Genomic DNA, 27,143 nt, shown 5'->3' on the forward strand with positions numbered 1-27,143 from the left:
CTCCCAGCGCTGCGGCTCCCACCCTCTTGGTCCCCGCCCCCAGCCCGGGACCCCACCCCAGCTCTCCGGGCCCGCCCTGCGGCCGTCGGAACCCTGGCCAGGCCCCAGCCAGCCCAGAGGCCGCGGTTGGGGGAAGGACCGGGCGCCCGGCGCGGCCTCATCCGCATGCAGGGGACGGCGCGGCGCGACGGCCGCCAGCAGGAGACAAAGGCTGTTCCGCCGCCGGCCGCACCGTGCCAGCGTCGCCCCGCCCGCCGCCCCGGTGGCCTCGACGCAGCCCCTGTGTCTGCTCCGGGCCGCGCAGTCTGGATGGCTTTCCGGAGGTGGCGGCCCCCCTCGGTCCCTTCCGGCGACCACAGACCCCCATCTCCGAGTCTCCCGGGCCCTTCAGGCGGCCTGGCAGGTGGCCAGGCTGGACCGCGCAGGGAGTACGCCGGACCCCCGAGTCCTGGTCCACAGGGCCCCAGCTCTGGTCTGAGGCCGGGCGCAGCCTCGTCACCCCCTCCTGGTTAAAGGCTGGGGGCTCAGGGTCTCCCCCCCCCCGACCGTGTGTCCCCAAGCTTTTGGTCACAGGCTCCTGACTCCTCCGGGGGGTTCGGGCCGCGGCCCCCTCCCCTCCTGGAGGCCGCGTCCCACTTCCAGCCCTCACCGCCTGGAGGCCCCCGGGAGACGCCGGAAAGGGTGTGCGTCCGAGCCGCGCCACCAGCTCTGGGATCCTTCCTCGTCGCCGGGCCTCAGCCTGCACCTGTAGAAGGGGGCCCAACACCTGATCGCCGCCCCGCGCCACGCGCGCACGTCGGGGCCCTGCGGGGTGGCCGCCGCGTGGGCGCCCCGCACGCTCTGCCTTCGGGCTTCCTCGCTCTGCCTAAGGGCAGGGACAGCCCCGGCTCTGAGCTCTGCGCCCCCACCCCACCTCCGGAGCTCAGGCAACTCGTCCCTTCTCTCTACGAGGAAGTGCTGCTCCAAGTCCTCGCCTTCCTTTCCAGGCCCGGCCCGGGGGAGGGGGGGGGGGCGTTCCCTTTAAGGGAGGTGGGGGAGGGGGCTGCGGGCCGGCCCTCCTTCCGTCCCTCGCCGGCCCCCGCCACTCCGGGGCCGGGGGCCCGGGCCCGGGGCCAGCGCATGCGCCCGCCTGTGGGCGCTGTCCCGGCTGCGAGGGCCGCGAGCGCACCGCCCTACGGACGGACGGACAGACGGACGGGGCAGCGCAGGCAGCGGGACAGCGACATGGCCGGCTACATACAGCAGCCGAGCGGGCGCGGGAACCCTGGCCCCGCGCCGTCGCCTTCCCCCGGCCCGGGCCCCGGCCCCGGAGCCTCGGAGCGGGTGGCGCTCAAGAAGGAGATCGGGCTACTGAGCGCCTGCACCATCATCGTCGGTGAGCGGGGCCCGAGGCGGGCGGGCGCACGGCCGCTCCGAGCAGGGGCTACCCCCTCGCCGTGCGTCCCAGCGGGTCTGCCACCGTGGGACCCGGTGTGCCACCCAGGAGGGCGCACGGGCGAGCACGCGGGGCTGGGGGCTGCCACGGCCGCAGCCGCACCTGAGGGCTTTGCGTGTCCCGCCCGCTGCCTCCTGCCTCTGCGGGCCGGCGGGGTTTTGACGGGGCAGTTACCCTCTTTCCTTATCCCTGAAATGGAGATGATGGCCGTGGGCCCGCCCTGCGCGCTGGAGACTCGCGGGTTCTGGGCTGTGCAGGCTGAGTCCTTGCTGTGCGCAGGCCCCAGGTGCCCCGCCGGGTGGTGACTCCCTTGGAAAGCAGGAAGGACCGGGAATGGAGGGGACAGGTAGAGCAGAGAGAAGTAGCTTCAGAGCTGGTGGCCATGCAAGTTGGGCAGCAGGCCCCAGGGAGGGAGGGGACTGCAGAGACAGGGGGTTGCTGACCAAACCTGCAGGAATGCCCTCAGCACCCTGGGCGGCCATCCCAGCAGGCCCTGCCTTGGGCTGGCCTGTGGGCTCCACTTCCCCACCTGTGAGTGGGTCCGTGTGCCCTGCCCCACACAGGGACCCATGAGGATGGTGGTGGGATTTTTCTCTTTCTGTCCTGGCTTGAATTCTGACCTCAGGGATAACCCAGACCCAGTGCCTCTGAGCCCCTCCTAGGAGGGACCTGTCTTGTCCCCCTGTGTCCCAGGAGACGTGGGCTGGGGGCGATGGACAACTGGGGCCCTGGCTGTTCTCTCTCAGCACCTACTGGTCTTCCCATGGCCCCTCCAGAGAGAGCTGCTTGTGGACGCACTGCCCTCCCACCCTTGGAGAGGAAGGAAGTTTAGGGGCTCAGCGGGGCAGACTCTGGAAGATCTTCCCCTCCCCCAACTCCTCCTCCACCCCATTAGGAGCTCCTGGGCCCCAGCTGCCCTCTTGCTCTTGGCCATCACATCCACAGTTGTCCCTGAGCTCAGCATTGGACAGGTGGCTCCACTCGCTCACCCCCTGGCCCCTAGACTGGTGTCTCCTAGGAGCTGGTCGCGACTGCGCCTGGGAGCTTCCTGGCCTCGGGTGCCCCTGCCTGAGCGTCTGCTGCTCCTGGGGCTGTGGCCAGGGGACTGGCAGCAGCAGTGCCACGGCCCACACACCCTCCCAGGAAGGGGGAGCTCACACACGCTCGGCGCCAGGCAGGTGCAGGGAGAGTCGGCTCATTCTTAGTTGTATTCCTACTCGGCTCCTTCCCCACACCCGGCAGAGGCTGCCATGCTCCTGGCTCCCCAGAAGAGGGCCAGAGGGCCGGGAGGAGGGTAGGGGTCGGGGGGTGGGGGTGGGGGGCTGGGGGGGGGGTTGCTCCACCATGCCTCCCACTCCTTCTCCAGCACAGGCAAGCTGGGTGAGCGTTTCCACTGTGGCCCAGGTCTGCCCTGACTGCTCGTGACTGTTCAGGTCCACAGCCTCCCTGCGGCCTCCAGGCTTGACCCAGTCTTTCCGGTTTCAGAGAAGTCTGGAGGGCACCGGACTCCTGAGTCCACCAAGTGCCCCAGGATCATTGAACGTCCAACCTCGGTTACTACATCTGTTAAATGGGATTGCAAACTCCCATCTTGCAAGAGGGCAGGCGGATCCAGGGAGACCACCGTGTGCAGCCTGCATGAGAGGTGTGGAGTTGATGATGTCCTGCCCAGCCCCGCCCTGCTGGCTCTACCTCCTCCAGCTTGGCCAGCCCAGGGTGGAAGATTCAGGAACGAACCCCAGTGACCTGCCTCCCCCCCCCCTTCCTAGCCCAGAGCACTCAGTAGTGGTCCTGAGACCTGGGGGGGGTGGGGAGCTTTGATGCAAACAGCAGGCAGAAGGCCAGGCAGGAGATGCACAAGGCACAGTCCACGCTGGGCTCTGCACTGAGCTCCCCGCCTCCCTGCCCTGGGCCGACCCACCCGCTCTACCCCACTCCCCCGGGGAGCCTGGTCCAAGTCAGCCGTGCCTGCAGATCTCTTGTTTTAACTTTGAACACCTTGAGAACTTCCCATCCTACTCCACGGATGTAACCTTACTAGTTACTAGTTCTGGAACTAGTTACCTAACCTTGGTAGTTATGAGTTGCTAGTTATCTCCGAAGCTTCCAGAGACCCTCTGGGCAGATGCTGCCATTGTCTCCCCTTTATACCCTCCAGGGAATGGGGAGATGTGGGAGGACGGGCCATAGGCGGAAGGGAGACTCCGCCTAAAATGCATGTAGGACAGTAGCCCCTGGACTATAACAGGTGCATCTGGAAGTGACTAGGCCAGGCTGGAGGAGGTAGAGCCAGCAGGGCGGGGCTGGGTAGGACACCATCAAGTCCGCACCTCTCGGGCAGGCTGCACACGTGGTCTTCCTGGATCCACCTGCCCTCTTGCAAGATGAGAATTTTCAATCCCATTTAACAGATGTAGTAACTGAGGTTGGTCGTTCAATGATCCTGGGGCAGGTGGTGGACTCAGGAGTCTGGTGCCCTCCAGACTGCTCTGAAACCAGGAAAGACTGGGCCAGATTCAGAACCCTTGGTGGGACAAGGTTGGGGATTGAGATGGGGTTCGTGTAACCAGGGTTGGCTGAGTTTGTTACCCCACAATGGATGGGCAGACAAGCAGATGGACATGGGAGTCCCTCACCTCCCAGTGGATACACACAGGGTCTCCTCCTGATTCAGGGACCTCAGCCTGCCAAGGGAGGGACCTGTCCAGGTCCAGCAGAGTGGAGGTCACCCCTGGGTCTGCTGGCCAGGCTCTTCATCCACTTTCTCCCTGTGACAAGTGCCCAGCTCAGGCAAGTGTCTGGGGGCCAGGAGTTGGGAAGCTCAGGGGTCTACCTGGTGAACCTCTGCTCCTCAGGAGCAAATCCCCACTCCACCAGCCTCATCCGGGTTCCTGTGTGCGGCCACCAGGGCTGGAGGTGGCTGGGCTGGACCAGAGAGGATGGACCCCTCCAGAAGCCCAGCCCCTCATCACCTGCACGCCTTCCCACAGTCCCACCTCCAGGGCCTGAAGCTGCAGCCAGGGTCCCTGGTGTGATCCAGGGGGCAGCTCCAGGGGGCAGCTCCCGCCCCAGGGCTGGGGGCCAACACAGGATGCACTCACTGTTCCAGATGCAAGGTCCAGCTCCTCCTGTGGCTGCTGTGTCCACGTGGGGGTCCCCCAGCCACAGCATTGCCAGCGGGGAGACATCAGTGCTGAGACCTCCCAGACTACTGTGCGGGGGAGGAGGCGCTGGAGGCTGGGGCCAGGGCCACTTTAGGTGGGAGATGAGTTGGGGAGGAGGGCGGGGTTCTATGGGATGGGACTTTGCCCTTTTTCTCTCTGTGAGGTGGGGTCCAAGAGGGTTTCGGCCAAGGATGGTGGGGCAGATAGGGCTCACTGGAGATGAGAGGGAGTTGGGGCAGGGTGGGGGCAGGAAGGGCCAGCCAGGGGGTTTACTCAAGTGTCCTGAACAGCAGAGGTAGCTCTGGAGGCAGAGCCAGAGGATTGGTGGTGACCGGGATGTGGGTGTGGCAGAAACAGGGGTCTAGAGTGGCATGAGGTCGTGAGAGCGCGGTTTGCCATTGATCTTAGGGGGGAGACCAGGACCAGAGCAGGTTCAGGGGTAAGGGGGACGAAGGTCAGGAGTTGCACTTGCATGTGCTGCGCTGGACATGTCCACTCATTGGGTGGGTAGCTAGAGAGGCAGGGGTTTGGTTCACTACAGCAGCCGGAACTAGGGGCGGGAGTGTGGGCACTGCCGGCAGAAGTCAGGAAGCGTGAGTGGTGGATGAGAAGGGAGAGGGCCCAGGACCGAGCCCCGCCAAGGGAGTGCTCAAACATCAGGTAAGATAAGAAAGGGACCAGCAAAGGAACCTGCGGGGGAGCTGCCCGCGAGGCGGGAGGGAGAGGAGAAGGAGGCTGAGTGAGGAGACAGCGATCGGCTTGCCCGACACCACTGGGGCATCAAAGACGGTCTCAACTGTCAGATGTGGCACGGGAGGAGTCGTCGTCGGGGACCATGGCCGGACTCAGCCTGGAGCTCCGGCGAGGGCTGGGCCTGCTGAGCCAGGCAGAGGGCTGCGCATCTGCTCGCCACCTCTTCAACGGGAAGTGGGTGAGGCTGGAGGCGTGCGTTTCCAATGGGCGATTCCAGGCACTTCCTGGGCTTCTGCCAAGACCTCGGTGGAGGCCCCCAGAGGAATGTGACACACGCTGACCCTAAGGACACACACGTGCTGGGTGCAGGCTTCACTCAGGTCTCAGCGGGGCTCCGGCTGCTGATTCCAGGGCATTGGGGTCCTGTGGTGCTCAAGTCTGCAGAAGAAGCGCTGGGTGGTCCGGGGGGTCTCCCTGGTGGATGACCGCTGTGAGATCCATCTGCACTGCCCATGGCCTCTGGTGTATCAGCCAGGGTCAAGAGCACGCCAACAAGCCTGCGTCAAATACAAGAGGCCCTTCCTGGCCATCCCCTAAGTATCAGGGGGATAGTACAGGGCAGGGTGTAGAGGCCAAGGCAGGCAGGGAGGAGGCCAGTGGGTAAACTGGGGAGACGCCGGCCACAGTGGGGGCCTGGGCCCTGCCAAAGTCAGGGTCAGAGCAGCCCTCTGCTGCCCCCTTGCCCCATGGCACCCATCCAGCAGACGGGGAAACTGAGACCCAGAAGGGCAGCCTTGGCCTGAGGTCGCACGGCCAGCCTGTGCATTTAGGGATGAGGGCAGTGCCAGCATCCTGGCCAGGCAGGACCTCCATGCCCCCTCCCCAAATCAGACCATGCATTTCCCCACCACCACCCCTGCCACACACACACACACCACAGGCAGGTGGCTCATTCTGCCGACTCGACCTCCGTGGTCTACCCTGTGACCTCCGCGGTCTGCCACTGCCTCTCAGAAATAGGTCAGCATGCAGCGCAGCAGCCGCGGGGAACAATGGCCCTTTCTTCATTCCTCCAAGGAGCCGGGTAAGCCCCATCAGGCCAAACATCTTAATGTGATAAAAAACCACCCAGCGAAGGCTCAGAAAGAGGGGTGGAGGAGGAGGCCTGGTTGAAGGGGGGGCTCACACCTCGCCTACCTGCCCAGGAGCTCTGGCCCTGCTCAGGACTTGAAAAGACCATAGTACAGCTGTCCCATTGGGTGGATGGGAACATGGAGGCCGCAGGACCTGCGTGCCTGCACTCCACAGCCTCTCTCGGGCCCTTCGAGCCTTGGAGGCCCTCGTCCCTGTCCTCAGCATCCTCCCTCCTCCACCTCCTCTGCTGTCACTCAGCCAAGCCCCTGGCCGAGTCCCAGCCAACCCCGCGTGGTGCTGAGAGCAGCCAGGGGATCCCCAGGCACAAACCTGGGGCAGATGCTGGAGGCAGCCCAGTCCCCGAGGGAGGACCCCAGAGACGCTGGCTGCCACGTGGTGCTGGGACCTGAGACCACATGTCCTAAACAATAGCAGCGCCACTCTCCCCCCTAGAGCCTAGCATACAGGCCTTCAGCCTTGGGCACTGCTCTGGTGACATGTCCCTACCAGACCCCAACTGCAGAAGGGTGACAGGTGTGGCTTCTCTGCGGCCGGCTACAGCCATGTGGCTCCTCCAGGCTGCATTGTGTCAAGCGATGGGGTCTCTGCAGGTAGCTCGGGGCCCCGGGTGCTCCCGGCTCATGCGTACCCAGGCCCTTCCAAGGCCACCCAGCCCCCTGCTGGCTTCCAACCTCACTGGCTTTTGGCCAATCCCTCTCCGCCAGGTCCTGAGAACAGAGACATTGCTGCCGGGTGGCACAAATTCAAAGGCCCTTCAGAAACTCTGCAGCCCACCCAGGGCCCCCTGCCCCTCAGCCAGGCAGGTGCAGGAGTGGCTCCCCTCCCCCAGGAGGCAGACAGCGGGCACAGCCCAGCTCTGCAGCTTGGGGCCCAGGAATTATGTCGTCCTTATCTGGATGTATTTAGGGCTCCTGGGATGTGACCAGAAAATCAAGTGGGGCATCGTGGCCGTCCAGACTGGAAATCTGTGTCGGCGGGGGGCGGGGGCTGGGGGCAGCACCATGGACAAGGAGTGAATGCAGATTGGTGGCCATGGCTGTGTCCTCGTCCAGCCCCGCCTGTGGGCCTGGCAGGTGGAGTAGGCAGGCTCTGTCCTGATGGACTTGTGCCCCCCACCACGGTCTCAGGGCCCTATTGGGGCAGCAGGAGGGGCCATCCTTACTGAGGGGCTGAGCCCCAGATCCCACAGGTGTTGGCTGGTGTGTCCACGTGGTCTGTGGCTTCAGAGGGTGTCTCCTCCTGGCCTTAGCGCAGACCTCCCGTACGACCACCCAATTCGATGGTGAGACCTGCGCTCTCCTCCTCTGCCCGCACTGCCCAGGGAGCTCAGGTCCAACTCCTCCTGGGCACTGCTCTGTAGCCTGCAGCTGGGCTTTGGGAACACTCCCCACTGTTCCAGAAAGCAATGGGGAGGGCCCCGCCTCGCAGACAAGGAGCACACACCACGGTCCCTCTGTGCCACTTACGCATCCCTGAGTGTTAGCCATGGAACCCACAGTGCCAGGTCACTGAGAGCAAGGCAGTGGCCTCTGCGGGGGTGAGGCACAGACCTCACCTGGTCACGCACAGAAAGAGGGAAAGCACACGTCGGGAGCAGCTGAGGGTGCACCAAGGACTTCACATCGGCTCTCACTGAGCCCTCCCAACAGTCCCGTTAGACAGACTTGGTGAGCTGAGCAGGAAGCACCAGCTGGGGTTTCCCCCTGTGCAATCAGGGGTGGTCCCAAGGGGAGTGGCTGACTGTGTCCAGACCCCAGGGTCTCTGCCCGCCTGCTGCTGATGTGACATGGGTAGCCCAGATGGCTGCTGGCAGCACCAGTCCCTCTCTGCATCCCACCAGCCCTTGGCCAGGACCTGAAATTTTTTAAGAGTTATGTATTTGAAAGACAGAGAGAGGTTCCCCAATCCACTGGTTCTCGCCCTCAAATGCTAGCAACAGCCAGGGCTAGACCAGGCTCAAGGCAGGGAACCAGGGACTCCATCCAAGTGGTGGCAAGAACCCAAGTACTTTGGGCCATGTTCTGCTGCCTTCCAGACGTATTAGCAGGAAGCTGAATCAGAAGTGGAGCAGCTGGGACTCGAACCAGCACTCTGATGTGGAATGCAGACGTCCAAAGACCTGCTTGAAATGTTTTAGTGGCACCAGGAGACAGGGTCTCTTCAGTCCGTGTCCTCAATCCCAGTTCCTGATCAGAGCCTGGGAGCAGGGCAGAGAGAGAGAGAGAGAGGACTCAGAAATCAAGTACAGAGGGGGCTGTGCGGTGGGAGGAGGAAAGCGTCACCTGCTTTCCTCCCGTCAGCAGGAAGCTGGGTCGGAAGCAGAGTAGCCGGGATTCGAACCGGCACTCTGATATGGGGGTGCCTTAGCCCACATGCCACTGCTTCTCCCTGAGCCACTTCAAGAGGTTTGCCTTTGGCCGACAGGAAGATGGTCAAGACCTTGCTTTTGGAGCCAGCAGGTTGGAGACGGGGCGGGGCCTGGGTTAGAGGCGAAGGCCTGAGCGTGGGCCACGTGGGACACACAGCAGCGGCCACCCTCTGCTGATGCCACCTCTCTGGGGCCAAGAGGAAGCAGAGGAACTCAGCACCCATCTCTGGCACAGGAGCCTGGCTGAGCAAGGTGCCATGAACTGGCAGATGCTGAGCCCAGAAGAGACCCGCTGGGTTGGAGGGGCCAGTGGCTTCCAGGCCGACCGCTCCCTTCTTCTCCTGGGAGTGCCTTCCAGAGCTCCTGAGAGAAGGCTAGGCAGTGGCAGTGGACCCGCCTGACACTCCCGTCTCCCCTCCCCCCACAGGCAACATCATCGGCTCGGGCATCTTCATCTCGCCCAAGGGTGTTCTGGAACATTCAGGCTCCGTGGGCCTGGCCCTCTTTGTCTGGGTCCTGGGTGGGGGCGTGACGGCTCTGGGCTCCCTGTGCTACGCAGAGCTGGGAGTGGCCATCCCCAAGTCCGGCGGGGACTATGCTTACGTCACAGAGATCTTCGGGGGCCTGGCTGGGTGAGTGTGGGGGGCTCCCGGGGCAGGGAACACCCCTCTGGTATGGGCCTTGGTCTCCTCTTCTGCTTTGCTCATCTCGAGCAGGTGATGGGGGTGGACGCAGAGAAGGGAGTGGGGGTGTTGGCAGTTTTCATCTTCCCCACCTGCGTGGTGTCTGCTGGCAGCTCCCGCTGGTCTGTGACCCACTGTGCTTCCCTTTAAGAAGCAGTTCTGTCTACACCGCTCCCCACCCCATGCTGACAGAGGAGAGGCAGGCTAGGAGGGGCCTTGATATTCTTGTCCCCACAAGGAGTCCCCTTTAACACTCGTGGCCTTCCTGTTTCCCGGGGAACTCTGCCCAGCATCTCCGGAGAGTTGAGGGCAGGGGATCTGTCCCCAGCCCCCTGCTGCTGGCAGAGCAACGAGGAAACAGCCCCCTCCCCCCCCCCCCCGTGCCTGACCACATGGGACCTAGAGTGAGGGTTATAAGAGGCAGGGGCACGCAGCAAAGAGAACATGGTGCCCACCACCCAGGGAAGACTCCCAGGAGAAGCTATGTTCCCCACCCTGCTGGCCAGTGAGGAGGGCATCCTAAGGGCTAGGGGGTACTTGCAGAGGGCACCAGTGTGGCCAGAGGTAAGGTCAGGTTCATGTCCAGTGCCCTGGAGGGGTTGGAGAGATTACAGCTGTTGCAATGTCCAGTCCTGCGAGGGCCTCAGAGGTACAGGTGGATCCAAGATGATCAACCCAATTCCAGATGGGGCATGGGGGAGGCGGGGTGCCTCTGTGGTGATGCCCGCTTTCCCATTTAGGAGGATCCTTAGTTGGTGGCCCCTGGGATGGACAGGAGGACACTTCACACTTCCAAGGAGCTGCTCAGACTGGTCTTAGATGGAAGGACTGTAGCTCAGAGGAAAAGTTCAGTTCCAAGGGTGGTGAGCCAGGGGCCCGTAACCGGGCAGCTGTGTATGGAGCTCTGGTCTGGCATGCACGCCCCATGGTCTGTACTTAGGTGGTCTCCAAGGCTGGGGTCTTGAATGGGGCACAGGACATGTGCTATGGGCCAGGAGAGAACACGTGGGGAGAAGGGGGGTGGGAGCAGAGGGTCCAGGACCCTACCCATGGGCAGCTACACCTAGCATGGGGGGCTGGTCAGAGGGCATCCAGGAGGGGTGCCAGTGAGCTACAGTGTCGCAGCAGCCAGGTGGAGGGCATGCAAAGAAGGAGCAGGCTGTGGACCAACAAGAGCCCAATGAAGTTGGGGATCCAAAGGTGGCTGCTGTGCCTGATGAGGCTGTCCCCACCCACGAGGGCAGGCCAGGAGCTAGGACCACCCCCCCAGCCCCAGGAGTTAGGACCTTCCCTTGGGTACAGACGGAGCTCCTGGGAACAGCAGGTCAGGCCTCAGAGGCAGGAGCACAGGTGCCCTGCAGAGGGGAGGCGCAGACAGAAGGCCTAAATTACCCCCCATGCTTGGGCAAGGCCCTTCTCTGCAGGGTCCAGCCTCTGCAGGCCACAGGGCTCCCTCGAGGGGGCCACTGCTCACAATCAACCGCCTTCAGCCATCTCAGCTCTTAAGAGCCATGGCTGAGCTGGGATGGGAAGTCAGGCCCGGGCCCAGCCCACCCTGGCTCAGGAGACAGCTGGGGTGCCAGGGGGGCCCTAAGAAAGATGTTTGGTCCCTGCCTCCTTGCCGGCACCTGTCCAAGGTGAGCCTTGCCTTCCTGGCCCAGAGCCGGCCTCGGGCACTTTTGCCAGCCGCGTGGGTGCCGGGCTGCATGCACGCGGGTGAGGGTGCCTGTGCCACTCCGGTCCTCGCTCGTTGTAGCTTCCTGCTGCTCTGGAGTGCCGTCCTCATCATGTACCCCACCAGCCTGGCGGTCATCTCCATGACCTTCTCCAACTACGTGCTGCAGCCCGTGTTCCCCAACTGTATTCCTCCCGCCGCCGCCTCCCGCGTGCTCTCCATGGCCTGCCTGAGTGAGTGCCCTGGCCAGCTCCCTTCCCTGGATGGGCGAGGCATCGCCCAGCTGCTAGCCCCAAGCAGGCCTCAGCGGCTGCAGCAGACGTGAGCGTAGCCCACACGAGGGTCTTGGCCTCAGCGCCTGCCCCCGCCTTTGCTCGCAGTGCTCCTGACTTGGGTGAACAGCTCCAGTGTGCGCTGGGCCACGCGTATCCAGGACGTGTTCACGGGCGGGAAGCTGCTGGCCCTGTCCCTCATCATCGGCGTGGGTTTTGTCCAGATCTCCCAAGGTAGGGCCGGATGGGGTGTGGGTAGGGCGGCAGAGGGTTGGGGGATCGGTGCTGACCGCAGGCTCCTGGACCTCCCCTCCCTCCAGGGCACTTTGAGGAGCTGCGGCCCAGCAACGCCTTTGCCTTCTGGATGACGCCCTCGGTGGGCCACCTGGCCCTGGCCTTCCTCCAGGGCTCCTTTGCTTTCAGCGGCTGGAACTTCCTCAACTACGTCACAGAGGAGCTGGTGGACCCTCGGAAGTGAGTGCGGCGGGGGTGGGGGAGGGAGTAGCCAGAGGGAGAGGCAGCCTGTCCACACATCCATGTGGGCATCCACACCTCCGTCCTGCTTGGGAAGGAATGCTGGATGCCTGCCTTCTTTAAAAAAAAAAAAAAAAAGATTCATTTAAATTATTTGAAAGAGTTACAGAGAGAGGGAGAGAGATTGTCCGTCTGCTGGTTCACTCCCCAGATGGCCTCAAGGGCCGGAGCTGAGCTGATCTGGAGCCAGGAGCTCCCTCCAAGTCTCCCATGTGAGTGCAGGGACCCAAGCATTTGGACCAGCCTCTGCTGCTTTCCCAGGTGCATTAGCAGGGAGCTGGATCAGAATGGAGCAGCTGGGACTGGAACAGGTGCCCATATGGGATGCTGGCTCCGCAGGCCGAGGCTTTAACCCACTGGGCCACAGCACCAGCTGCAGGGACACCTGCCTTCTTCCTGCCTTCTTTTTTTTTTTTTTTTTTTTTTTTTTGAAGACTTATTTATTTAATTGAAAGTCAGAGTTACACAGAGAGAAAAAGGAGAGGCAGAGAGAGAGAGGTCTTCCATCCGCTGGTTCACTCCCCAATTGGCAACGGCCAGAGCTGAGCTGATCCAAAGCCAGGAGCCAGGAGCTTCTTCTGGGTCTCTCATGTGGGTACAGGGCCCAAGGACTTGGGCCATCTTCCACTGCTATCCCAGGCCATAGCAGAGAGCTGGATTGGAAGAAGAGGTTCCAGGACTCGAACCGGTGTCCATATGGGATGCCAGTACTGCAGGCAATGGCTTTTCCAGCTACATCACAGCACTGGCCCAGGGATGCCTGCCTTCTAACCAGGCCCATTCCATGTGGCTGTGGCCACATCACGGCTCCTGCCCAGGGCCTCGGGAAGACTGGGCATCATTGTCCTGCTGTGCCCAGAGCCAGTGATTGGCATTTGGCTCCACATCATATGTGTGCACACAGCGTGGTCCCTACACAGAAGCCAATGACTGTGGACAGGGGGCGGATTTGGCTGGGCAAGTGGGAACTGCTGGGGAGTCTGTGACCAGCAAACTGTCCTCTCTTGATGTGCAGACACTGGGTGCCCCCTCAGGGTATAGCGCGGCCCTGTCCTCCACCCGTGCCCAGGCTGAGGGTGGGAAAAGGCAGGCAGCACTGTCCCCGTGAGAGTGCTGCCCCATTTCTGGCCCTGCTGCTCCCAGGAGACTCGGGCGATGGAGATTCAACGCTGTCTTTGCCACGTCCCATGCCCCTGCCCTGGGCCCTGTCCCCCGACCCCAGGGGCTGAGCCTGATGGCCGATTCCACTGCTCCCCTCCCAGGAACCTACCTCGTGCCATCTTCATCTCCATCCCGCTGGTGACCTTCGTGTACACGTTCACCAATGTGGCCTACTTCACCGCCATGTCCCCCCAGGAGCTGCTGGCCTCCAACGCAGTGGCCGTGGTGAGTAGGGGTGGGGGGAGCCTGCTCCGATGCTCCGGCCCAGTTCCCTGCCTGGCCCCTCCCCCAGCCTCATACAAGGCCTCTCTTCCGTGCGCACTCAGACCTTCGGGGAGAAGCTGCTGGGCTACTTTTCGTGGGTCATGCCTGTCTCCGTGGCACTTTCCACTTTTGGAGGGATCAATGGCTACCTGTTCACCTCCTCCAGGTGACCGGGCTGGGGAGTGGGTGGCAGGGTGCAGCAAGGCAGGTGCCCCGGGGGACCTGCAGGAGGTGGGATGCTGGACCTGCTGATCCCAACTCTGAGGAGAAGAAAGCAAGAAGGAGGCAGGCTAGATGATGGGAGGGACTGCTCAGTGAGCCAGAAGCAGGTCAGAGGGGACAGCCTGTGGGACAGCAGGTCCAAAGTGGAGGTCTATGATTGGGCAGGAGCCCCCAGGGCTGGGTTCATGGCCCCTGCCCACTTGTGTCCCATCCACAGGCTGTGCTTCTCCGGAGCCCGGGAGGGGCACCTGCCTAGCCTGCTGGCCATGATCCACGTCAGACGCTGCACCCCCATCCCCGCCCTCCTGGTCTGTGTAAGTTGAGGGTCCCTGGCCAGGGTGAGCAGGGAGCCAGGGTCACCCAGCCACGTGGGATTTTCTGGCATGTGCTGCTGAGCCATGGCAGAGAGCCCACGGTGGGGGGAGGGGAGAAGGGGCCTGAGCTCCTGCAACCCGCCATGGCCTGAGCGGGCAGGCCCAGGGGAGCCAGCAGGGATGATGGGGTGGAGTGGCGTAGTCGTAGGGAGGCCGGCTGTCAGCACCAGGTCCTCTCCCAGTGCGGGGCCACGGCGGTCATCATGCTCGTGGGAGACACATACACGCTCATCAACTACGTATCCTTCATCAACTACCTCTGCTACGGCGTCACCATCCTGGGCCTCCTTGTGCTGCGCTGGAGGCGGCCGGCCCTCCACAGGCCCATCAAGGTGAGGGCACAGGGACAGGTGACAACAGCCGCAAGGGTTCCAGCGGTGGCCGAGGGCCGGGACCGGCCCAAGGCTTTGTGTGCACTTGTATGTGCGCAGGTTGGCACCCCGAGGAAGGTGCTTGAGGAAAATGAGGTCAGAGAGCCTCCCCAAGGTCACACAGGTGGCCAATGACAGAGCTGGGATGCCAGGAGCCCACACCCAAACCAGGAACCGAGCCAATGGAAGAGCCCCTTCTCCTCCACCCAATTTTGCATACGAATCCTTAGGTGGAGCAGTGCTCAGGGCCTCGAAGTATCTGGCCTCCAGCTGCCAAGTGCAAGCCACAGTGTGCACACAGCCACGACGCAAGCTCAGGGCCACCAGGATTTTGACAAAGCCTCACTGATCTGGTTGCTGGTCAACCCAGAGCTCTGGGAGGTGGGGCAGGGAAACAGTGGGTCCTGCACCATCCCTGCTCCCATTCGCTGCCCACCAGGTGAACCTGCTGGTCCCCGTGGCCTACTTGGTGTTCTGGGCGTTCCTGCTGGTCTTCAGCTTCATCTCGGAGCCCATGGTGTGTGGGGTTGGCGTTATCATCATCCTCACGGGGGTGCCCATTTTCTTCCTGGGCGTGTTCTGGAGAAGCAAACCAAAGTGTGTGCACAGACTCACGGGTGAGCAGGACAGCCTGGAGATGGGCCCTCTAAGCAGCTCACCCCGAGGGGCAGGGGTGCTCCCTGGCCACTGTGGGGTAACATAGGGCCCATGTCACCCCAGGAGGTGGACCCAAGTGTACAAAACCCACCTGCAGAGGGAACAGCTCCCTGGAGGGGAGGGGTCTGGCAGTGGGGTTGGAGAGGTTGCCCATGTCCTGAGGCCCACCTGTCTGTCCCTCCATCTGTCCTCAGAGTCCATTACACGCTGGGGCCAGGAGCTGTGTTTCGTGGTCTACCCCCAGGATCCCCCTGAGGAGGAGGAGAACGGGCCCTACCAGCCTTGCACCCTGCCCGCCGCGGACAAGCCCTTCAAGACGCAATGAGACGTTTGTAGAGACTGAACCTTTCTGTTTACATGTTCTTTATTGAGGAGGTGTTTTTGCAAAAACTTTTTTTTTTCTGGAAAAAAAAAAAAAAACCAATCTGCCTCTTAGAGGCCCATCGTGAGGAAGCCCTAGCGATGCGTCTGGGGTTTCCCTGTCTTAGCACTGCCCTGCTAGCTTTTCCTGAAAGGGCCCACAAATAAACAGGTCTGGTGGTTTGCTTGCTTGTGCTCAGCGGAGTCCCTGGTGGGCTTGGCAGGGGCCGGCGGGGGCGTGCCTCGGTGGGAGGTGCCAAGGCAGCGGCTCCTCCAGGGGCTTTGCTGTTTGACCCAAGGGCTGCCCCCAGCCCCGCAACCCGGGCTGGAGCCACCCTGTCCCCAAAGGACCACCGAGGATGGACAAGCTGCTCCGTCTGCCCCTCCCCCAGGGACCCCCAGTCATCATCGTCTTTCTTGCCATCCATCTCCCCCAGAGTGACTGTCAGGACATCAGAGCCCACAGCCTCCCCCTGGGTTTCCAGATAGGGAAACTGAGGCCCTGAGAGAGGATGGGGTGGATCCGGCCACTCTGTTGGTGCCAAGGCTTCTGTCCCCTGGGAAAGCACGGAGCAGCATCCCCAGGGTCTGCGGGTGACTCCTGGGCTTCCTCTGCCCTGTGCCCTTGCTCAGTGCCACAGGCCTTGGGATAGGGACAGAAGCCTCCCAGTCCAGCTCCTCCAGGGCCCCCACTGGGAAGGCGGAGGGGTGGGCTCCGCGCGGGCAGAGCGCTCCCCGTGGACGAGGTCCAGCGTCCCCATGGCTGCATTCAGTCCTCACTACAGCTCCCGGCACAGCCGGGGCGGGGGGGGGGGGGGGGGGCGGTGGTGGCTAGTGCCACCACAGTGTGAATGAAGTGAGAAGCCACCGCAGACTCTCCAGGGACCGGCCCACCCCCTGCTTGTCTGGAAAAGGAGCTGGCGGGGGTAGCATGGGACCCCTGGATGCTCCCTCCTGCCTCCTGCCGTGCCCACCCCAGGGTGGCATCGTGCTGATGCAGCGCTGGCTGAGGGCCAGCCCCTCCCTAGGACCACCGAGTGGGCCTCTCTCTCTCTCCATAAGAAAGGACGCAGAGTCCGGGTAGAAACGACCGTGTATTCCCTGGTTACAAAGCGGGGCTGTGGCCATCACCAGCGCGTCCTGCGGGTCAGCACACCAGCAGGGCCTCGTCGTCACTGGCCTCCGATGTTGGGGAGCAGGGGGGCGGGGGGCTCCTGCACACCCCCAGTGGCTCTGGCGGGTGGGAGCCCAGGATGCTGTTGGCTGTGGGAGCCTGGGGTTGGGGGTCCTGGGCGGAGCAGGGCTCCCGGGGCGTATCCGCAGGGGCCGAGCTGTCCACGGGAGGGTCCCTGCGGGCCTTTCTGTCTTTGTCCACAGGCCTGCACTCTGGGTCTCGCAGGCTGGAGGCCGGGACTGGCCCTGGAGGTCCCCCTTCTGGTACATGGCCAGGGGCACCGGAGGGCCCGTCGCTGGCAGCCCGGGGGCTGCCTGTGTCCGTCCGGGGCGCTGGGGCGGCCCCTGGTGCGGGCTGGACGAGCCCGTCGCCCAGCACCGTCTGTGAGGTGCGTGCAGCGGTCAGCAGTGGGATCTGGCCCCGAGGTGCCCGCGGCCGGTGGAAGAGCCGGTTCCAGAGGCGGCCGAGGCGGCGGCGGGAGGGCCCGCGGCGGGAGGCGTGGCGCCGCATCTGTCGCCGCATGGCGGTGCGAAGGTTCTGTAGCACTGAGGCCTGCAGTGAGGGGCAGTGGCTGAGAGGGCAGAGGTCCATGCACCCCCCGGAGGGGGGGACCAAGACCCCAGGAGACCACCTTATCCCCCGCCTCCAGCCTGATCGTTACCCCTGACCCTGCCCAACCTCCTCTCCCCACCTGGACCAGCCTAGCCCGCACCTGTCCCACCTGGCCCCTCGGCCTCCAGGTCTTGGGTGTTCTCTACAGTCCAGCAGGAAGCCTGGGCCCTGTGGGGTCTCAGGCCCAGTGGGGCTCACCTGGGACGCGCTGTAGACAGGAAAGTCCTCCACGGGGGGGATGAGGCCCTGTGCGATGAGCTGACCATAGGACGGCGGTGCCTCCCGCCGGACAAACTCAGCCTCCAACCGCGTCATCTGGGTCTCAAAGGCCCTGCAAGCAGCGGGCAGAGGGGCAGCATGGCAGGGCTGGCCGGCACGTGCCGGGAGAACAGGTCTCGGGGCCCCCGCCCCTCCATCAGACCCCAGGGAACGGGAGCAGTCCACGCCGGGAAGGCCCAGGGCCCGGCTGTGCAGACAGGGCATCCAGGGCCTCCCTCGAGGGATGCGAGGCAAAGCGAGCACCCCGGGCGCGCCCACCTGTACTCCTGCGTGCGCAGGGAATAGAGCTTGAAGGCGCAGCCCAGGGCAATGACGAGCAGCAGGCCGCACACCAGGCTGCCGATGAGGGCGGCCGTGATGACCTTGCGCGGCACGGCGGCCAGGCAGCCGTGCTCGTCGCTGCCGTCCTGGCAGTCCTCCTGGCCGTCGCAGCGCCACGTCTCGAAGATGCACAGGTTGGTGGCGCAGTGGAAGGTGCCCGGCTGGCACGAGAAGCAGTTCTTCTCGTCGGCGCCGTCGGGGCAGCTCTTCTGGTTGTTGCAGCGGTCGGCAGGCGCGTAGCACAGGCCGCTGCCACCCTCGCACGGGTACTGGTCGGGCGGGCAGGCCGGGCAGCCCTGCTCGTCCCGGCCACTGGCACAGTGCCACCAGCCGTCGCAGCGCTGGGGCTCCGAGAAGCAGCCCTGGTCACCCGTGTCGCCCCCGTCCCCCTCGCCGCTGCCCCCACACGGCTGCTCCCACGGGAGGCAGTAGCCCTTCACCTGGTAGGTGGCGTTGAAGCCGTGGCCGGCGCTGCGGGCCCGGGCGTGGTAGGCCACGGTGAGGCGGCCCTGAGCTGCCTCCAGGCTCACGGGCCGGTGGTTGCTACGGTAGGACAACGTCTGCAGCAGGCGGTCCCCGCGCTCGCCCAGGCCGTCGTACACCTGCACGTAGTCGTCGTAACCCAGCCGCAGCTCCAGCTGCAGCAGCACGCGCCGCGGGTCCTGCGTGTCCACCAGCCACGTGCAGTGAAGGTCAGAGGGCCCGCGGGCAGCACCAAACAGGTCCGGGGAGGCGAAGGAGCCGTAGAAGCTGCCCAGCCGCCGGCCACACGCCAGGTCGGGACAGCCGGCCTCGTCGGAGCCGTCGCCGCAGTCCTGGGTGCCGTCGCAGCGCCGCTCCGCGGGCAGGCAGCGTGTGGAGCGCGCCCCGCTGCACGGGAAGGTCCCCCCGGGGCACAGGCTGCCCGGTGGCTCGGAGGCGGGCGCCGAGCAGTTGCCCTCGTCGGAGCCGTCTCCGCACTCGTCCACGGTGTTGCATTGCCATGGGCCCGGCAGGCACTTGCCGTTGTCACAGCGGAACTCATCTGCCTGGCAGGACGTCTGGCCAAGCTTCCCTGCGGGGCAGAAAGGTCATGGGAGGCCATCAGGGGACAGCAGAGCCTCCTTCCAATACGGGGCCTCTGGGCCCAGCAGAGGCAGCTGGGTCCCCATCCGGGAGAGGGCCCAGACCTGAGCCCAGGAAGTGGGGTCCATGACACGGAAGGTGCTGAAGCACCCCAGGGCGCAGCACAAGCCGCCACGGGCCCCCCCATCCTGGGAACCGTGTGGATGCCCTCTAACCCTGCCCCAGACCCCTGTGCGAGAAAGGCTCCATGCTGGCCCTGCCCGGCCCTGCCCCTGCATCACCTCGAATGTAGGAGAGACGGAAGCCCTGGGCCTGGCCGGAGCTGGAGGCGTCGGAGTGGAAGAAGATCCAGACATGGTCTCGGGCCGAGATGAAGGCCGGAGGGATGGCGGAGCCGCAGAGCCGGAAGGCCTCCTGGCGGGGCGGGGCTGCCGGGCCCAGCAGGAGCCAGTCCAAGGAGCACTGGTGGGACTCCTCCACATCAAAGTTGCGGAAGCTGTGGGAGCAGATGAGGGACACAGATGTGGGTGGGCACGCATGGCCCCCCGTCGGCCAAGCACCAGCAGAGGGGGTCAGGCTGGAGCGTGTGGCGGGGACAGCCAGCCCCGCCCCCACTGCCCCTGCCCCTCATTCCCCCAGCTGCCCAACTCCTCCACTCCCGGCCACCCATCCTCACCCCGTGCCTATCCGGGGGTCCGAGGCAGCCCTGGGCCGCATTGGCCTCGCTCAGCTCCAGGGCAGCTCGCTCTCCCCCTCCTTAGCCCACGCCAGCATCCCCAGCTCAGAGGCCAAGTGGAGGAGCCGTAAGGACCCTGCGCACACACACACACACACACACCCCTCCCTGAGGGGCAGAGGCCTGAGGGCCCAGGTCCCTCCCACACAGGGACTCCTGGGGGCAACTCCAGCACACACTCCAAGGCACGGGCACAGAGGGGTGAGGCTGCGCCCTCTGGAGAGAAACACTGACCCCAGAGCCCACGGCACAGACACCAGGACACCCCTGCATGTGAGCAGCCCTGTTCCTTGTTGCTGGGAGTAGCTGGGGTCGGGGGAGGCCTTCTGGGCTTGGTATTCCAGATGGGATCTGATCAAACGTCCCCATGGCCACCCCAGGCCGGGGGTCCCAGCCCATCAGGGCCACTCGAGCCCTGCACACGTCCCTGCCAAGCACCCTGGCTCCTGCCCTGTTCCTCCTTTATAGAGACCACCCCAAGGCGCCCTGGGGAAGCCCTGCTCCAGGCTCAGCACCAGCCCAGCCTCCAGCCAGCGCCTCTGTGGCCTCAGAGACAGCCAGGCTGTGCCCACCAGAGTCCGGGGCCCTCTTCCTGCCAGGGCCGAGCTGCCTGACGGTCCTCACCTCCCATTAAAGGGGCTCGGGGCACCCAGCCACGGAGGCCCAAGGAGACCAGGGAGCTGGGCACACGTGCGTACCCACATGGGCACACACATGCCCTCTGCACAGCCATGGGCTCATGTACACACATGGGTGTGCTCACACAGGCATTCCTTATGCCTGCCCAGTCATGGGCTCGCACACGCCTACAGCACACCCTTGTGCTCACACACACGCTCGCTCGCACGGCCTGCATGGAGGCCCTCCGAGCCCACCCCAGGCCCCTCACCTGATGGTTATCATATCGCCGCGATCCCCCTGGATGTACCAGCTGCAGTTGGTGCCCGCGGGGTAGTTGAGGGGCCAGGCCGGGCTGTAGATGACACCACGCCGCTCTGTGTGCTGCTCCAGCTTCCCGCTGCAGGCGGCTGTCGGGAGAGGAAGCTGGGAAATGGCAGCCCCACCCCTGCGTGGGAAGCAGGGGAAGGGGCCTGATGCCCCTCCCCATGGCTCGAGCACAGGTGTCCCGCAGGGAAGGCTCAAGTGCAACCACGGTGGCGAGGGTCAAGGGCAAGGCTGTAACTCAAGGCTTCATGGACGCAGTGTGTATGCGAGGGTCACAAGGACCCACTTGGACTTGGGGCAGCTGCAGCCGCAGCACTCGAGGGGAGAACTCTGCACGGAGGGCTCAGGTCAGGCATGAGCGGTAGGCAGGCTGGTGAGATGGACAGCCCTGCCCTGTGGCACAGACTCCATGCGGAACCCCGGGGACTTTGGAGATTACAAAACAGGCCTGAAAGGAGGTGGCAGTATCCCCATGTAGCTGGAAATGCAGGCGTGGAATCTGGGTTTTATCCTGAGTGTACACAGGAGACCACTGGAGGTGGATGATGTGACCAGAGAGGGTAAACGAGTTGCCCAGGGCCACACAGCCAGTGGGTGCAGGAGCTAAGATTCGCCCTGTTCCTCACTTTAACCCACCCATTATTCCCACACTCTCTGCCCAACCCAGCTGGGGCAGCGCAGTGGGCCCTGGCCCTCCCAGGACCGGGCAGCGGGCTCCTCCCATTCAGCAGGCTGGCTCACCTGACCCTCACAATGGCCTGTGACAAAGGCTCAGGGAGACAAGTGACTGCCCTCTTCCTGAGCCCAGAGACTCCACCTCCCACTGTGGCCCTGGAAGCAGAGTTCTCTCCACTGCTGGGACAGTGTGGTGACCTAGGCAGGGCTGGCGTAGTTTGGGCCAACACCTTACAGCAGGAGCCCAGTTAAGGGAGTGACCGGATGAAGTGGACAGCTCAAGCCTGCTGGGGACCAGCTGTGGGCTGACCCCCTACAAGCTTTGCACACGCTGACACCATGACTCACCAGGAGTCGGCAACCTCCCCGCCAATGGCTCCTGAGGGCATCGAAGGACTGGAACAGAAACTCCACCAGCAGCCCGAAGGCAAGGCTGGCCACCACCACAGCCACAACCAATAGACCCGGCCAATGGGGAACGAACTGGCGCCTATCCACGGGGTGCTCACACAGCCTCCCCGGGCCTAGCTTCTCACCCAGAAAATCAGAGCCACGTGCTCCACCCCCAGCCGAGGGGAGCAAGGACTACACAGGGCAGGGATTCAGGTGTTGCACACCCACACATGCAAAATACAGCAGCCGCTTCCCTTGGATGCGTGAGGCCACCAGCCACGTGGTTCTCACTGACCTGGGACACCCCGGAGGAGGTGTCTCCCTCGGGGGGGGGGGGGGAGCATGTTGGACATGCTGGAAGTTCAGGAGACAGAGGGCAGGGTGCCTCTTCCCCCACATTGCCTAAAGAAGCATCAGCCTAGGAGCCAAGAGGGCAAGAACCACCCCTCGTTCACTTCTGCCCCCAACCCCAACAAGGACAGGGCCTGGGGTACAGCAGGGTCCTGTCCACCCCTACCTCGGTCCCGGAAGCCTTCTCTAAGGGACACAACAGATGGCCCACCCTGCTGGGACATTTATCAGTGCCCAGGTGTCCCACCCACCCTGGCCAGGGGAGATCCCGTGCCTCCTGCTGGGCGTCACCTGCTCCCTGGCTCTCTCTGGCCTGCTGCAGCCGCAATGCCTGTCCCTCTTGGGCCTCTGCTGGGTCCCCTGAGAGATGGCCAGACAACCACCAGCACCCATTTAATGTTTGCTCTTCTCCAGAGGGGGCCCCAGGGGCTTGGGGTTTGTACAGCTGTGAGCCCAGCCTCCTGCAGAGCAGATGTGAGCAGGAGGAAGGCTGGGCTCCGAGCAGCAGGCCGGGAACTCCCCAATGGGCTCTCGAGCAGCTGCCCCCAGCTCTTCCTGTGACGGGAGCCTCATTCCCACCCCAGGGCACCATCCATTCTGCCCCAGGCCTCAACTTGTCCATCTGCCAAATGGAGTCAATGGGAACTGCTTTGTGTGGGAGGGGTTGCTGGGAGATCTCGTCCAGGTAGATGTTCCTGTGACGGGGAAGCAGGGGTGGGGGGCCCCCCCGGGGAGGGGAGGATCCTGACAGGGTGGGCAGGCAGTGAGAAGAGAAGGGGGGGCTACAGGTTTTCAGGGCCAGTGACGAGGAGAGAGGGGTCTGGGACTTGGGGGGCAGTCAGAGGGCTGTGTGAGCTGCACCCAGAGCGCACCTGCTTTGAGAAGATTGCCTGTACCCTCCTTTCCTGGTCCAACACTCCCTAGAGGACAAGAGCAGGCCTGATGCGGCTCCCTCTGCAGAGCCCATGTCCAGAGGTGGTCAGGTCCCTGGGTGAGCCAGAGACCAGGAGCTGGGAGCCCACCCAGCAGCCGGGGCAGTCGCCAGTGGGGTAGAGAACAGGCGGGGACCCCGCCGGGCTCACTGCCCCGGGCCACAGTGGCCACGAGGCAGGGCCCAGAGGTCAGGAGGCTGCAGGGGGTAGGTCACTGAGCCCAGGCAGTGCCTGGCATAGCCGGGGCAGCTCAGGGGCTGAGTGGGAAGCCCTGTGAGGTCCCTGGGCAGCCAGCCTGGCCCTCAAGAGGATGTGAGGGCAGAGAAGGGGCTGGGGGAGCAGTCCCTGGCCCGGGCTCCATCACAGAGAAAGCCCGGAGAACACAGTCACGGAGCCACAGCGGGAGGGGCACGCCGGGCAGCCGGAAGCTGGCCAGTAACCCTAGTGAGATCAGAGCTGCACCCCAGGTGGGCGAGGGCCCTGGCTCCCGCTGAGGGATGGCCCCACCCGCTGCGTGTACAGCTCGCACAACCAGCTCCACTCCCTACCACGGCCACAGACACCTGACCCAGGTGGGGCCATCCTGGAAGTCGGGATGGAGGCACTGGGCCGTCCACAGTGGGTCTGGGATGTCAGGCAGGGCTGGGGTTGCTCAGTGCTGAGCGGGGCAGCCCCCAGGCAGCAGAGGCGGGCAGGCTACAGAGAGCATGGCGTGCAGGTGCAGAGAAAACCAAGAGGGGAACAAGGCCGAGTCCTTGGGACAGGCCAGGGGAAAGCAGCTTCTGTGGGCCCTGGGCTGCCACAGCCAGCAGGGATGCCCTGCCCCGAGCACTCCAGGCCACAGCCCTGCGCCAGCCTCAGTGGGCATCTGCAGCGAGCTGAGCCCTGAGCAGAGCTAGCCACCCCAGGTACCTGCACAATCAGGGTTCCCGGGGACAGAACAGGTTTCCTGGCAGCACTGAGACAATGGCTCACTCCAGCCCCTCAGCAATGCTGGTGGGATGGACCCAGCTGTCTCTCCTGCTCCTGATGGACCAGAGCTCAAGGCCAGTGGACAGGCAGACCGGCCCCAACAGGAGGCAGAGTCCGAGCCCTGTGTCTTCTCAGACCTGGGATGCCCTATCGGCCAAGGTGCTACCTCCTGTCCTGCCAATCAGCTTGCCCAGAACTCCCCTACCGAGGCTGCACCTGCCATGCCAACCACCTGTGTAACTCACAGCGCAGCCACGTTCCCCCTGCCCTCAGGCATCCCAGGGCCAGGTGTCAGGCAGCTCAAGCCCACCGACAGCCCAAGCCCCCCAGAACCACTTATGCTGCCAGCCCTAAGCTGTTGCTCTGCTCGACCTCTGCCTTCCCCTCACTCCTGCTTCTGCCGGACCAAACCTGGCAGCTCCCATGCAGCCCTGGGGGGCGTGGCATGGCCCCGTTCTCTCCACAAAGCCAGCACGTCAGCTCCAGCAACACTGCCCTTACCCAGTCACACCTCTACCAATTAAATCCGCGTGTTATTTTAAAACAGGTGGCATCCCCTGGTACCTCCTGGCTCTCAGAGAACCTACAGGAAGCACAATCTGTCGCCTGTGTGGGACCTGGGCGGTTTGCACCGGTATTGGACTACACTGCCACGTACCAGGCACTGGGCTGTGCATCTTGCCTCCTGGGTTCCCTGAACCCTAAGCAGCAGCTATTGATCCATTTTGCAGAGGAGGACACTGAGGCTCAGTTTCCTAAGCATGCCCAGGTCCTCCGTAATCCAGAAAAGAAACACAAGAGGCTAGGTCGCCTCAGGGTGGAGCCAGGACCCTGCAGGCCTGTCCTCAGAGGTCACAAAGGCAGAGGGGCTGGGGAGGAGGGAAGAAGGGGACAAGTGGATTACTCACCTAAGGCAGGACCTGCACTGCTGAGCTTCCCAGTGAGAAAGATGTTCACTGTGGGAGACACGGAAGGGTCAGTGGAGGAGGCGTGGCTCTTGGGCTCAGGGCCAGTGGCAGGTGTCCCAGGGCACAGGACACCACACCTGAGCTCGAGGCTGGCCTGGGGCTGCCCCAGAGACTCTCGTCCCTACCTCTGGTCCTGCTGGGACGAGCGGAGGTGAAGACCCTGGAGGGAATTGGGGGGCAGGGGATGTCCTGCCAGGCTTGCTCAGTCTGGGGTGGGGGGTGGCTCTGCCTGTCAATCTTCCCTCTAAGGGGCTTTGCCATCCCTGGCCCACCCACCCAACAGCGGGCGAGGGAGAGCCACCCCCTTTCACGGGGACACACAGCAGGAGGGCGACAGTGCCACCCTGACCTTCAGAAGGGAGGCAAACAACCCGGGCCACCCTCTCTGGGACCCCCTCCATGGGGTATGTCCTGGGCTGGAGGCAGCATCTCAGAGCCGACAGCACAGGGCCCCCATCCCCACCCCAGGGTGGGCACTCTGGGGAATTCAGTCCCACCCTCTCCCCAGGCAGGAGCCTCCCTCCAGGGTCACAGCCCCTGACTGCTGGAGGGCAGGGAGAGCAAGGCTCAACACAAACGCATTTCTTATTCACTTCAGCAAACCTGTGGGGCCGCAGAGCCCTCATCGGTGACATCACTGGGTGTCCCCTAATGACCCCCAGCTCCCATCATGGCCTCCCTCCTCCACCATGGTAAATAAAGGAGCCATGTGAGTTGAGGGTTTAACCCCTTCCTTCCCCCTCTCCCGCACACGGGGTCTGGAACGGTAGACAGAGAGGCTCCTGGCCAAGGCAGGAGCCGCTCCCGCCCAGGTGTGGGCCTGGACAGGTTCCCCTGCCCTCCCCAAGCGATGCCCTGGGCTGACCAGGGGTCTCAGCCGCCGCTGGGCCGACACAAAGGGAAAAGGAGTCGCTCACGCAGCCGCCTCCGCCCTGGCATCCTGGGTCCCCATCTGCGGCGTGCCCACGCCCCGACTCCACCAGGAAACAGCTCTTTCTTGGGACAGCCGGCCTAGCCTCTGTCGCAAGTCCCGGGGCCCAGAGCTGCTCCCTGCCGACCCCAGCCGCGGTGCTGGCCGGCGCCTGGGTGCAGCTCACCTCGGGCTCCGGCGTGTTATTCCAGGCCGGGCGGCAGCCTAACACCCCGGCAGGCGGCGGTGCCGGGGAGGCGCCCCACTCTGCGGCCTCCGCGCGGGAGCGATCGCAGTGCGGGCTCCGGGAAGCCCTGGCCGCAGAGGGGTCCGGCCAGGAAGCGGTGCCGGATGGTGAGAGGCAAGAGACAAGGCCCGGACCCCGCCCGGCCTGTGCGGCCCACTCACCCAAGCAGACAACGGCGAGCTGCGCCCGGGCGCCCGGAGCCCCCTCCGGCCCCGCGGCCGCCCGCTTCTCCATGCCGGGGCCGGCTGCGCGCGGGCGCCGCCTCCTGCGCCCCTGCCTCCGGCTCCGGCTCCGGCTCCGGCTCCGGTTCCGGCTCCGGCTCGGGCTCCGGCTGGGACCGGCGCGGCAGATGCTGCCCGTGCGCAGGCGGCGTCTTTGTGCGGCGGCGGCGGTGGTGCAGGCCCGCAGCGCGCGCGGGGCCACATCGGCCGCGGCGTCACGGGCCCCGCGGGGACTCGGCGGCGGCCGCCAGGGAGGACCCCCGCCCGCCGCGGACCCCGAGCCCCGGCTGCCGCGCCGTGGCCGGCCTGCGCCCGGGGCCCCCCTGCGCGTCCATGCCCCGCGGCGAGCGGGCCGCCCCGCGCTGCGCCCAGCCCTCCCGGCCGGGTGCCGCCGGCAGTGCGTCCGTGGGTCTGTCTGTCCTCCGGGCGGCCCCTCGCCCGCGCCGGGAGCCTGGAGGCCGCGCCGCGCCGCCCACGTGACGCGCCCGCCGAGCCGCAGTGGCGCTGGCAGGGCGGGCGGAGGCGGCTGGGGCGGGCAGGCTGGGGGTTGGGGGGCGCACGCCCCGCCTCGGGGTGCTGGACAGCTCCGCGCACGCGGCCTGCCGGGTCCCGCGCCCTCGTGGTGGGCAGGACGCCCAGGGACCGGATCACCTCGTGCGTGGCCTCCTCGGGGATCCACGAGCAGGTCGCATCCGGAGCCACAGCAGCTGTGATGGGGCGGGGAGGGGCTGGGGAGGGAGGATTGGCGGCGTTGGGGGAGGGGGGTCGAGACAAGAAGGGGCTGCCTAGGGGGAGCCCCTTGTGAGGCTCCCACACCTCTCCAGGCCTGTGAGAGGTTGGTGGTGAACCCCCAGGGAGGGCTCTGGAAACGCACCCCCTCCGAGGGACCCCAGAGCCCACTCGGTCATCCTCGAAGACTCTGGGGAAAGGGAAGGAGGTGTGCTTTTCAGGCTC

At 64.7% G+C, this 27,143-nt stretch overlaps 2 protein-coding genes across 2 annotated transcripts; one reads left to right on the forward strand and one right to left on the reverse strand.

The window, feature by feature from the left end:
• Positions 1-1,215: 1,215 nt before the first annotated feature.
• SLC7A10 (solute carrier family 7 member 10) lies at positions 1,216-15,476 on the forward strand. The gene is made up of 11 exons (XM_062176812.1): positions 1,216-1,375; positions 9,243-9,447; positions 11,255-11,406; positions 11,554-11,679; positions 11,766-11,919; positions 13,242-13,365; positions 13,467-13,570; positions 13,844-13,940; positions 14,183-14,332; positions 14,811-14,988; positions 15,223-15,476. Exons 1-11 carry the CDS (start codon positions 1,225-1,227, stop codon positions 15,351-15,353), a joined length of 1,572 nt encoding a protein of 523 aa, XP_062032796.1. The 5' UTR covers positions 1,216-1,224; the 3' UTR covers positions 15,354-15,476.
• Positions 15,477-16,469: 993 nt separating this feature from the next.
• On the reverse strand, positions 16,470-26,207 carry LRP3 (LDL receptor related protein 3). Its single transcript, XM_062177247.1, has 7 exons — positions 26,130-26,207; positions 24,752-24,799; positions 20,465-20,603; positions 19,121-19,335; positions 17,712-18,828; positions 17,373-17,505; positions 16,470-17,114 (listed from the first exon to the last, which is right to left on the reverse strand). The coding sequence occupies exons 1-7, from the start codon at positions 26,200-26,202 to the stop codon at positions 16,536-16,538; spliced, it is 2,304 nt and encodes a 767-aa protein (XP_062033231.1). The 5' UTR covers positions 26,203-26,207; the 3' UTR covers positions 16,470-16,535.
• Positions 26,208-27,143: the final 936 nt, after the last annotated feature.

The sequence above is a fragment of the Lepus europaeus genome, chromosome 19, assembly GCF_033115175.1.
Source record: "Lepus europaeus isolate LE1 chromosome 19, mLepTim1.pri, whole genome shotgun sequence".
NCBI classification, from domain to species: Eukaryota; Metazoa; Chordata; class Mammalia; order Lagomorpha; family Leporidae; genus Lepus; species Lepus europaeus.